The sequence below is a fragment of the Ursus americanus genome, chromosome 27 (genome assembly GCF_024610735.1).
Source record: "Ursus americanus isolate L20-20 chromosome 27, mUrsAme1.1.p, whole genome shotgun sequence".
Lineage (NCBI taxonomy): Eukaryota > Metazoa > Chordata > Mammalia > Carnivora > Ursidae > Ursus > Ursus americanus.
In genome coordinates, this window is record NC_142153.1 from 16,581,488 (window position 1) to 16,593,024 (window position 11,537).

Consider the following 11,537-nt stretch of genomic DNA (forward strand, 5'->3'; position numbering starts at 1 on the left):
CTTGTCTTATCGATTGTTATATATTATCTGATATCCAACACACACCTACACCATTCCTTGTTGCTGGTTTTGTTTTTTTTTTTAAGATTTTATTTATTTATTTGACAGAGAGAGAGAGACAGCGAGAGAGGGAACACAAGCAGGGGGAGTGGGAGAGGGAGAAGCAGGCTTCCCGCTGAGCAGGGAGCCCGATGCAGAGCTCATCCCAGGACCCCGGGATCATGATCTGAGCCGAAGGCAGACACTTAACGACTGAGCCACCCAGGTGCTCCCCCCCCCCCGCCTTTTAAAAAAGATTTTATTACACCATTCCTTGTAATTCAAAACCAAAAGTCAGTTTGAGAAGAACCCAAATGAATGTCATGAAAATGTGAAATAGAGGATTTCCCCCAAGATACCAAAGCTTACTGGAAAAGAAATGTTGCCATAGCAGAATGATACAGGCAAGGCCAGGCATTCTATAAGGCAGCAGTAAATGGCTGACTGTCCAGAGCTATTCTTCTCTCGATCTCAGAAGTAATTTACCTCTTAGTGTATTCATATTCCTAACAAGAACCTAAAAATGAGGCCAGCCCCTTCTTGATTAATATCAGTGGAACCAGGCAAGGATGAAGGATGCCACAAACTGATTATGACGAAACGCGGGAGGAGGGAAACTGAGAAACTGAGAAAAGTAAAGAGGTACATGAGTGCCTGGCTGGTTCAGTCAGTAGAGCGTGACACTCTTGATCTCTGGGTTGTGAATTCGAGCCCCACGTTGGGTGTAGAGATTACTTAAAAACAAAATCTTAAAAAAAAAAAGAAAAGAGGTACAAAAATGAGAAATCATCAAGTGCTCTCACCAGCTGTCCAGGGGGCCTCCTGGTGGCACCCCTCAATCTGCTTTCTGCAGAGACAGACTTCTAATGGAGTCTACACTAAGATGTCAAGGTGCAAGTTGATCATTACCAGGGCTTCTTCCTTTCCTCCATTCCCACTTTCATTTTGAACTTGAAAAATGAGTACTGGACACTGGAGTCAGCCCTTTCACAAACTGTCAGTTTTGTATTTGATTCATCACACGTAGGGTTATTGAGCAAGATATTTTGTCAAAGTGATAAGCGGCGCATAAACACATGAGCCCATCCCTGCCCTTAAGGAGTTCCCAATTTGGTATAATTTAAACAAGTCTCCAAAAGAATTTGGAGAACCTTCCCAACCCCAGGTTACTCTTGGATACAGAATTTTAATATTAACAGCAAGTATCTCACCCAAGTCTTGTAACAGAAAAGGCCACACCAATAACATGGGAACAATTTTTTTTTAATGATGAAGATTCTCAATCGTAAGATTTACGACCCTCTTTTTTGCAGGCAGTTTTAAAATCCCCCCCCCAAAAGAGACAAAACAAAAGGAAAAGGTCTGAGAATGCAATTAAGAGTAAATCCTACATCGAGGTAACCTGTAGTCAGTGGTTGTCAACATCAGCTGCGATTAGAATCACCTGTGGAGCTTCGAAACCCTCCCAAAGCCCAGGCTGCACCTCAGACGAGTGACATCAGAAGCCACGGGAGTGGAACCCACAGCAGAATTTTTCCAACTCCTCAGGTGATTCGAATGTGCCGTCAAGGGTGAGAACCACTGCGGTAAATCATTCTGCCCCAGGAACTGAAAGGAGAGGATCTGGATCCGCATTCCTCAAGGGCCTGTACCCAATCCCGCTCCCCGACCCCCGACGCCAGCTGCAGTTTTTCCACGGGCAGTTCTGTTCCACGGATCTGCAGATGAGATCAACCATGGAATACCATACTCTTCCACCTTGAGGAGGGAGGATGCAGTCAAGTTGTTAGATTTCACCACCTACGGTTCACAACGCATGCACCTGGGCTGGAACAGGCGAAGGCTTAGCTTTGGGAGCCGCAGGGAAGCCCTTTACACTTGTCTCCTCTAAACCTGCTGGGACCCTGACCTCAGACGCGGGTGGGAAAGCGGAGAGCGCGGCGCTGGGGGCCCTTCCCCGGACGGACGGCCCGCCCTAGCAACGAGGACAGGCTGCCCCTGCAGAGCGAAGAGAAAGCCGCGCTGCGGGACGCGCCGCCAGGGACCCGGTACTCACGCATGTGCCGCCCAGCTTGTGGCTCTCCACCACGGCGGCCCTAGCGCCTAGCTCGGCCGCCCTGCGCGCGCTGGCCAGCCCGCCCGAGCCGCCCCCGATCACCAGGTAGTCGTAAGAGGCCACGATGCCGGCGGCGGGCGGCGGGGGCTGCGGCTGCGGCTCCTGCCTGCACTCCATGGCGCGGGAGAGGGCGCGGGCGGACGGCGGCAGAGGCAGCGGGAAGCGGGGGAAGGCGCGCGCCGCTCGCCGCCAGTTCGGCCCGGCGCTGGCGCTCAGGGCCCGGGGCAGCAGGGCCATGCACGCGGAAGTGCGCGCGAAAGGGAGGGGGAGCGCGGGCACTCCCGGGGAAGGAGGGGGGCCGGCCCCGGGCAAGCGCAGCCTCACCGTGACTAAGCACCCGGCCTGGGCGCGGGGGGAGGGGGTGCCAGGAGGGGTGGGGCTCCCTGGCCGCAGCCCCGCGGGCGCCGAGGGGGACCGGGCGCCGAGGGGGACCCGCCCCCCTGCGCGCCCGTCAGCTGGCTCCGCCCAAAGCGACAGGGTTAGGGGGCTCTCTTCGCCTTCACCCCAGCACCTGGGACCCCGCACCCGAGTGGCATCAACCGGATGTAGTAGGTTTCCGAAGGCCGGTGGGGCGAGGAAGGATGAACGCCCTCTTTTGTTTCACCCGCCTTTTCCTGAGCGGGCGCCTTGGGAATTGCCAGTGGCTCCAACTTCTCGAGGAAGGGAGGTTTGCCCTTCATTATTTTGGAGGGTGATGTTTCTCCAAGTTTGATCCGCAGACTACCTGGATTGCGGATTTGCTGATTCCTGGGCTTTAATCCAGATATACTAAATCGGATTCTCTGGGGGCCGGACCCCAGCCACCTCTGCTTTAAACAATTCTCTAGCTTTCAGGTGAATCTAAAGCACATTTAGTTTGGGAAACATTAGAATAAATATTTTTGTGATCCACAAGTTAAGCATAAAGGTAGGGTAGGGATGGAAACACAATAGTATTTTACTCCCAAACAAGAGAGACTGGAGTGTCATTTTAGAATATCTGCAACTACCAACTGCACAACAAAGGAGTAAGTGGGCTTTGAATTTGTGTGGTGATAGGCCGCCGTCGCTGTAGCCCCAGAAATGAAGGTCCAGGTCACAGAGAAGCTGGACCCAGCACACTAAAGGGGAATGGGAACTAACCACACTCCAGTTAAAATGGTATCCACTTCTCTCTTTTTTTTTTTAAAGCTTTTTCTTTTGTCCTGGTTAGAAAGTAATATAAGCAAAGAAGAGGAAGTTCTTCCAGTACAAGGCCATGTAATGTAGAGGAGCAACAGAGTTGGGAAAATCAACATTTTGCAACTATCAGTGATAATTCTTGTGTCATTAAACATCAGTAAATGTGAAAACCACTTGGGTGAAAATTTGATGGGGAAAAGCTTATTTATGCAGTCTTAGAATATGTCCCCGCAGATTGCTATTGATCACAAAGGGAGAAAAGTAACTTTACAGGGTGCCAGACACCACCATACCCAAGCGATCAAAGTTGAATACTGCCAGTAATGAGACAGTTGTCATTGTGGCCCCTGCGATGTGATGCAGTAAGAAGTACACGACTTCATTTATGTAATATGACTGCTGGAAATCCGTAATCTGAATCTAATCACGCGGTAACACTCAGAAAAACCCACACTGAGGGGAATTTTACAAACTAGCCTGTACTCTTTAAAAACTATCCATGACTTGGGGCGCCCGGGTGGTTCAGTTGGTTGGGTGTCCAACTCTTGGTTTTGGCTCAGGTCATGATCTCATGGGTGGTAGGATTGAGCCCCGCCAAGGGCTCCGTGGTCAGCTGGGGATTTGGCTTGAAGATTCTCTCCCTCTGCCCCCTCCCCACTCTTTCAAACAAATAAATCGTTTAAAAAAGTAAAATAAAAACTATCAATGTCTTGAAATTAAAGCAAAGCAAAGGAACTATTCCAGGTTAAAGAATATTGAAGAAATATAAGAAATAAAGACAAGGCTTAATCCTGGATGGGATTCTGGATTGGGGAAAATTCGCTATAAAGGATAGTTGGTGACATTTGAAGTGTGGCCTGTATAATATATCATGGTACTACGTCGATGCAAAATTTTCTGAGTGTGATCATTGTACTGTGGTTATGTAAGAGAATATCCTTGTTCTTAAGAGATACACACTGAAGTATTCAGGAGTAAAGAGTCTGAGTCTGAAAAACTTGGATTCAGTTCCCACCACAGGGATTGTCATGGTCACTTCACCTAAGTGTCAGTTTCTTCATCTGTGAAATGGGAAGGCCGACAGAAAGGAGGTAGGCATGTCAAATAAAGAGAATAACTTCGTGTGGAGGAAATGAGTGGGTGGGATAATGAGGCGGTAGAGACCTAAGTAGAGGAGTGCGCATTGGCTGGAAGGTAGGCAGTACGAAAGGGGGAATGGGAAATGGCTGGAGTCCTGGGAGGCCTTGCTTGTAACCAGGCTACTCCAGAAGCATAAGGAGTTACTGAAGATTTCTCAAGGGTGTCTTTCCCTGGAAATAGATGAAATGAACTGGAGATGGTGAAATTGGATTGTATAGGAGGCAAAGGTGGCGGTATTGAGAACAGATAGGAAGAAATGGATTGCACAGGCATAAGAAGTGAAGACAGATTGGAGGGAGGGTACAATAGTCAATGATGACAAGTTTTAAACCAGGAAATACGGGAGAAAAATGATGCCATAAAACAACATAAAGAAGATGAAAGGAGGTAAAGATCTATATATCCCTGCTAGTTTTAAAGGAGGAAAGAAATTTTTACCACCTAATTACATAAACCCACGTAATATGTTGAAACTAAAGATTATAAGGTATTGTTTGGGGCTGAAATATTTTATTTTCATATAAGCGTTTTTACCTTTGCTTCTGAGTTACATGAGAAGGGGAACAGGTAGCCATATCCCAAGCACTTGAAGATTTCAGACTGTTTCTAAGTTTTCTTCAAGCAAAAAAATTATCGGCTACAGTAAAAATTTAGTCGATGTAGTTAGTAAGCGGTAGTTTCAGGATGATTCTAAATGCTGAAAATGGGGGTAACTCGCTGGCTCAGTCAGAAGAGCACGCAACCCTTGATCTCCGGGTCTTGAGTTCAAGTCCCACATTTGGTGTAGAGATTACTTAAGTAAATAAACTTTAAAAAATGCTGAGAATGAAAATCAACGAAGTTATTTAAGTGTGACAATCTTGTGACATCATTATAAACTAGCATGATTTGTGTGAAATAGCAGATCCTCAAGCAATTATTTCTTCTCTTAATAATATAATCATTGAATTTTTCTTTGAACACTAGACAAACTTAGGTGATTTCCACAAAGACACTGTGAAATATTTGTCAAAATAATAAACCAATAATTAACATATATTGAACTAAGCACTGTGTTTGAGAGCTTTACTAGGTGCAGTAGTAAGAACTTTATGTTATCACCTCCTCAACCCAAGAAATAAATACCATTATTATCTCCATTTTATAGAAAAAGATTGAGGTTCAAAGAGGATAAATAATTTGTACAAGATTATACAGTTGTGAATGGCAGAGCTGAAATAAATCCTAGGGTCCTAACTCTGAAGTCTATTCTCTTAACCATTACTGGAAAGAAACCATTATAGATAGTGTCCTATGGTAAAAATAAAATATCCAAGATTTTTTTTTTAAGATTTTACTTATTTATTTGAGAGAGAGAGCACAAGCAGGGGGAGCAGGAGGCAGAGGGAGAGGGAGAAGCAGGCTCCCTTCAGGGAGCCTGATGTGGGTTCTATCCGAGGACCCTGGGATTCTGACTCTAGCCAAAGGCAGATGCCCAACCGACTGAGCCACCCAGGTGCCCTGATTGCAGATTTTTTAAATGATATTTTGTGTATAGTGATTCAACAATTCTATACATTACTCAATGCCCATCGTAATCTTAATACCCATCACCTATTTCACCCATCTCCCCACCCACCTCTCTCTTTTAACCATAAGTTTGTTCTCTATAGTTAAGAATCTGGTTTTTTGTTTGTCTCTTTTTCCCTTTGTTCATTTGTTTTGTTTCTTAAATTCCACATATGACTGAAATCATATGGCATTTGTCTTTCTCTGAATGGCTTATTTCATTTAGCATTATACCCTTTTAAAAAAAATGTAGCCTCTTTCTCCCTCTGCATTCTTTCTATAGTGTAATTTGTAGGAAATGTATTCATGACTCATCAGTGACTAATTTATATCACAACTTTTTGTTAGTTGAGGTTACAGATCAAGAGCTATTATACTAGAAGGAAGGTGGTAATAGTACTTCTATAAAATCTGAGAAGTCTGTACAGGAAATAGTTGTATACAAAGAACCTTGCACAAACAGGTTGCTCAATGAAATGTATTTCTCACGATGCATATGTAAAGATAATTGCAGTCATTTATGAGGATAAAAATAATATGTGGAAAGGAATAAAACAATTACTCAGTTACACAATTTCAGTGTTTAATATTGAGGAAGGGATAAACAGTGAAGAGACAGAACAGCTGTAACTGAATATAAGATTAACAAAAAGCAAATTTTATGATAAGCAAAAGGAATCTTTCCAACAAGAACAGCAAGTCAGCTTTTTGGGAAATCGGACACTATCTCAGAAGACACATCTGGGGGAAATCACACTTGCAGGCAATAGCTCTTTCATCCTTTGGACCTCTATGTAATTGTGTTAGCAATGTATTTTGAAAGAAGATGGGGGAGATCATAAAAAGCTTTAGAAATAACAGTGATATATCTATTCTGAATCTAAATATGTTATTTCTGTAATTGTTCACTTTCAAAATGTATTTGCAATATTTAAGATAAAACACAAAGAATGATGCAGTGAACATCCATACCTCTCAGCTGAAGAAATGAAGTCCTACCATGCTGATAGCTCTATGTAGCTATTCTAGTCACATCTTCCTCCCTCTATCCCTTCTGTGACCTTGATCTCAGGGTCATGAGGTGGAGCCCCACGTTTGGCATAGAGTTTACTTAAAAAAAAAAAATGGAGGGGCACCTGGGTGGCTTAGTTGGTTAAGCATCTGACTCCTGGTTTTGGCTCAGGTCATGATCTCAGGGTCATGGGATCGAGCCCCCCGTCGGGCTCCACGCTCAGCACAGAGTCTACCTGTCCCTCTGCTCCTCTCCCAACTTGCTTGCTCGCTCTCTTTCTCAAATAAATAAATAAATAAATAAATAAATAAATAAATAAATAAATAAAATCTTCCAAAAAAAAGGAAAAGAAAAAAAGAAAAGGAATAGAATCCAGCAATAAAAAGGAATGAATATCTACACACAACGATTTGTTTGTATCTCAAGATTATAATGAATGCCAATCTCTAAAGGCTACATGGTGTATGATTCCACTTACATAATACTCTTGAAATGACAAAATCAAAGAGATAGAGGTCCTTTAATGATTGCCTGGGTTTGGTGGTGGTGAAGGATAGAAAGTGAGGTGATTGTGACCACAAAGAGATTCTTGTGATGGAACTGTTCTGTATCTTGACTGGTGGTGGTCACATGAATCAATACAAAGTGATAATATTGCATAGAACCAAATACACACATGATTGTATATAAAACTGGTAAGATCTGAGTAAGATTGGTGGGTTGTATCAATATTGATTTCCTGTTTATGATATTGTACTATGGTTATGCATGAATTTCATTGGGGAAACTGAGTAAAAGATATATGTGATCTCTCTGTATTATTTCCTATAATTCTGTGTGAACCTATAATTATCTAAAATAAGAAGTTAAAAACAATTATGCTGTATGAACAAAGCCTAACCAAAAGGCTACATTTTGTATAATTCCATTTATTTAAGTCTTAGAAGAAGCAAAGTTAATCCACGATAAAAAAAATATCAAAACAATGGTTATTTTCTGGGCAAAGTTTTGTCATGATAGAGATATGGGTGGTACTGGTGTATGCTGTTATAAAGAAGACAATGGGCCCCACCCATATGGAGTCACTTGTGCTAAGCCCCAAGTCACCAAACTGAGTTTGGCTTTCCCAGAAATGGAATTGCCTGTTCAGCACTACTTAGGTAATCTGCCAGATCGACCCCTGTCATTCCCTACAGGAAAGTAAGCTTGCAATAACCAACACCCCCCCCCTTTTTTTTTTTTTTTGCCTAGAACAACTTCCTTGTTTCCTCTCCCTCTGGGTATAATATAAAAGTCTTTCATTTTGTATAGCAACTCAGAGCTCCTTTGTATTTGCCCAATTCAAATAGATTTTTGCTCACTTAAAATTTTCACTATGTCTCATCTTTTAACAATGTTTATATTGGAACTCAAGGAATGGTACAGTTTAGATATCACATTTCTTTATAGTTAATGATAGGCATGCTGAAGTATGCATACCACATGAAGTATATGTATTCATATGATACAGTTAATGTACTAATGTCTGCAACTTTTTTATTTTATTTTTTTAGATTTTGTTATTTTAGAGAGAAAGAGACAGGGCATGAGACTGGGAAGGGGCAGGAGAAGGAGAAGCAGACTCCCCCCTGAGTAGGGCTCAATCCCAGGACATCAGGATCATGACCTGAGCTGAAGACAGATGCTTAACCAGCTGAGCCACCCAGGTCCCTGTGGTTTATGTTTTAATGTTTAAGTATGTTCCACACCTAGCATGGAACCCAATGTGGGGCTTGAACTCACGACTCTGAGATCAACCTGAGCTGAGATCAATGGTCACTTAACTGACTGAGCCACCAGGAGCTCTTAATGTCTGCAACTTTGAAATGCATCAAAAAAGACAGGTTAAAAGAAAAAAGCTGATGGCTATGTGATAAAATATATATAATCAAATGTGGTTGGTATATGGATACCCACTAAATTTTTTTCAGCTTTTTTGCCTGAAAAATTTATTAAAAAAAAAAAAAGTTTTAAGTAGTCTCTACACCCTTAATGGGGCTTGAACTTACGACCCCGAGGTCAAGACTCACATGCTCTTCTGACTGAACCAGACAGGCACCTCTTGTCTGAAAAAATTCTTAATAAAATATTGAAAAAATTAGTTGATTTTTTAATAGGTTTTTTTTTTTTAATAAGTAATCTCTATACCCCACATAGGGCTCAAACTTTCAACCCCAAGATCAAGAGTTGCATGCTCCACCGACTGAGCCAGCCAGGTACCCCAACTAGTTGATTTTTTCAAATGCAAAAATTCCAATATTAAGTCACAAAAGCAGTTTGGATACACTTAATGTATATAATTCAGGCTACATTATTATAAACATTAGGTTCCTAACCAAATTACATATAATTTTGTATGATTATATATAATTTTTAAATGTTGACAATTCTTTTTTATACATGAACAAGTTGCCTCAGTTGTTAAGAAAAATGTGAAATTTATGTGTTAAGAATGTTAATGGTTAAAAAAAAAAGAATATTAATGGTTTAGGGGCACTTGGGTGGCTCAGTCGGTTAAGCGTCTGTCTTCAGCTCAGGTCAGGATCCTGGAGTCCAGGATCACGCCCCACATCCCCCCATCCACCCAATGATCTCTCTCTCTCTCTCACTCTCTCTTGGTTTTACTCAAACACGTTATTTTGGTGGTCTTTTTGTGAGGAGTTAGCAGTAGACAATCACAGTGAAGAAACTTCACAATCGACAAAGTTTGGGAAATGTGTACTACCCCAAGCAAATCTGGAGTACTTGCAAGCCTCCACTTTATTGTCTCCACAGAAATTCACTGGCGCCATCAACAGATGAAATTAAGAATATAGAAAGGCAAGGAATAAAAAAGAATACCTATAGGAGGAAATTATATCAAAATGAAGATGGTAAGAGCCATAGAACTTTCTTTGCTCTCTTCATTCAGACAACAAATGAGAATGTCTCGATGAGTCGATATATTTAATTATTTAATTGGTATGTCATGTTATAATTTGTATTTTTTCATCTGGATTGATTTTGAGATTGTGCCCTCCTATTTTGCACCTTCACTTTCAGGACAAAGTTCTTAGCTTAAATACAAAGCAAAGTCCCCTGTGGGCCTAGCTCCAACCTACCTACACACCTCCATTACAACTTTAAACTGCAGTCTTTTTAACTATTAAATATTTAAACTATTTAAGCCATTACATATTTAAACTGGTAGTTCCTCCGCGCTCAGTTTCTTAAATTTGAAATCCCACTCTTCCTTTGGTCCTTACTGCCCCCCTCAATTCCTGACATTTACAACACAATTTGAAGGCTTTCCCCCAAGTCCTTGGGGGTAGGATTCACCAGCATCCTGTGTGTACCCCTATCACAGCACTCAGGTGCTGTATTGTATTTATCCATTTACGGGGCTAGTAAACGGAGTTTCTTGAGGAGAAATTTAGTAACTTACACATATTTGAATCTCCCGTAGTTCTACAGTACCAGGCAAACTGTGGAGTTCAATAAATGTGTTGGACTCCATGGAAGGGTAAGATGGGAGGATTGACGGATGGATCAGAAAACGAAATTTTAGGGGCGCCTGGGTGGCTTGGTCCTTAAGTTTCTGCCCGCGGCTCAGGGCGTGATCCCGGTGCTCTGGGATCGAGTCCCACATCAGGCTCCTCCGCTAGGAGCCAGCTTCTTCCTCTCCCACTCCCCCTGCTTGTGTTCCCTTTCTCGCTGGCTGTGTCTCTCTCTCTGTCAAATAAAAAAAAAAAAAAAAAAAAAACAACGAAATTTCAAAGCATTAAACTTTGTAAGTTGTGGGGACCACCGTAGCTTAACTGAGTTGCAGATGGGCAGAAGCGCCACAGAGGTGAGTCATGAGATGGCCATGACGTCATAGAACTATGAGGCCAAGTCAAGTCGTTAACAGTAACACCTGCTGGCAAAACTGAGGCGTAGAGCAAGGAATAGCAGGACTCCAGGGTCTCCAGGACCTGGAATTTGGTCCAGGCCCCACTTTTCAAGCATCAACCCGCAGAAACAAGAGGTTGCAGAAGGGACCAGGAGCTGTTAGATAAGGAAGGTGCTTCCCAAGAGTAGTGCTTAGTAGCTTCGACCCAAAAGCCCACAATCACCCACTACGGACAAAAGGCTGATTACGAGGCACGAGGCTGCCTTCTCACAGCAACTGCCCTACACTTTCTCTTCCAGTACATTTTACTCTTGAGAGGTCTTTTTCACAGCTTCCACAGTCCAACAGCGAAGGGACGAGCGCTGCGTGCCTTGCCGCCAGGAAGCTGCTGCTAGAACCCAAGCTCTGATTTCACAGGATTTGACTAGGCGGGCTGCCACACAGGCCATCTCTCCTGGACATTATGTGACGTGGGGAGGTGACCTGCATTTCTTCTGATATAAGGCTACAGATCATGAGTTCAAAAACAGGGGCTTTATCAGTCGAACCAACGACCCGGCTTCAGGGTCTAGCTCTCCCTGAAAATCACTGCTTTAGCAAGGGCTCCACAC

General features: G+C 42.9%; 1 protein-coding gene across 1 annotated transcript in view; it reads right to left on the reverse strand.

Annotated features, from left to right (window-relative positions):
* GSR (glutathione-disulfide reductase) overlaps window positions 1-2,420 on the reverse strand; it is a 43,888-nt gene extending 41,468 nt beyond the window's left edge. Inside the window, exon 1 of the mRNA XM_045779239.2 lies at window positions 2,096-2,420. Coding sequence (XP_045635195.2) covers window positions 2,096-2,392 — 297 coding nt within the window. The 5' untranslated portion in view covers window positions 2,393-2,420. The remainder of the gene's footprint in view (window positions 1-2,095) is intronic.
* Between the last annotated feature and the right edge of the window lie 9,117 nt (window positions 2,421-11,537).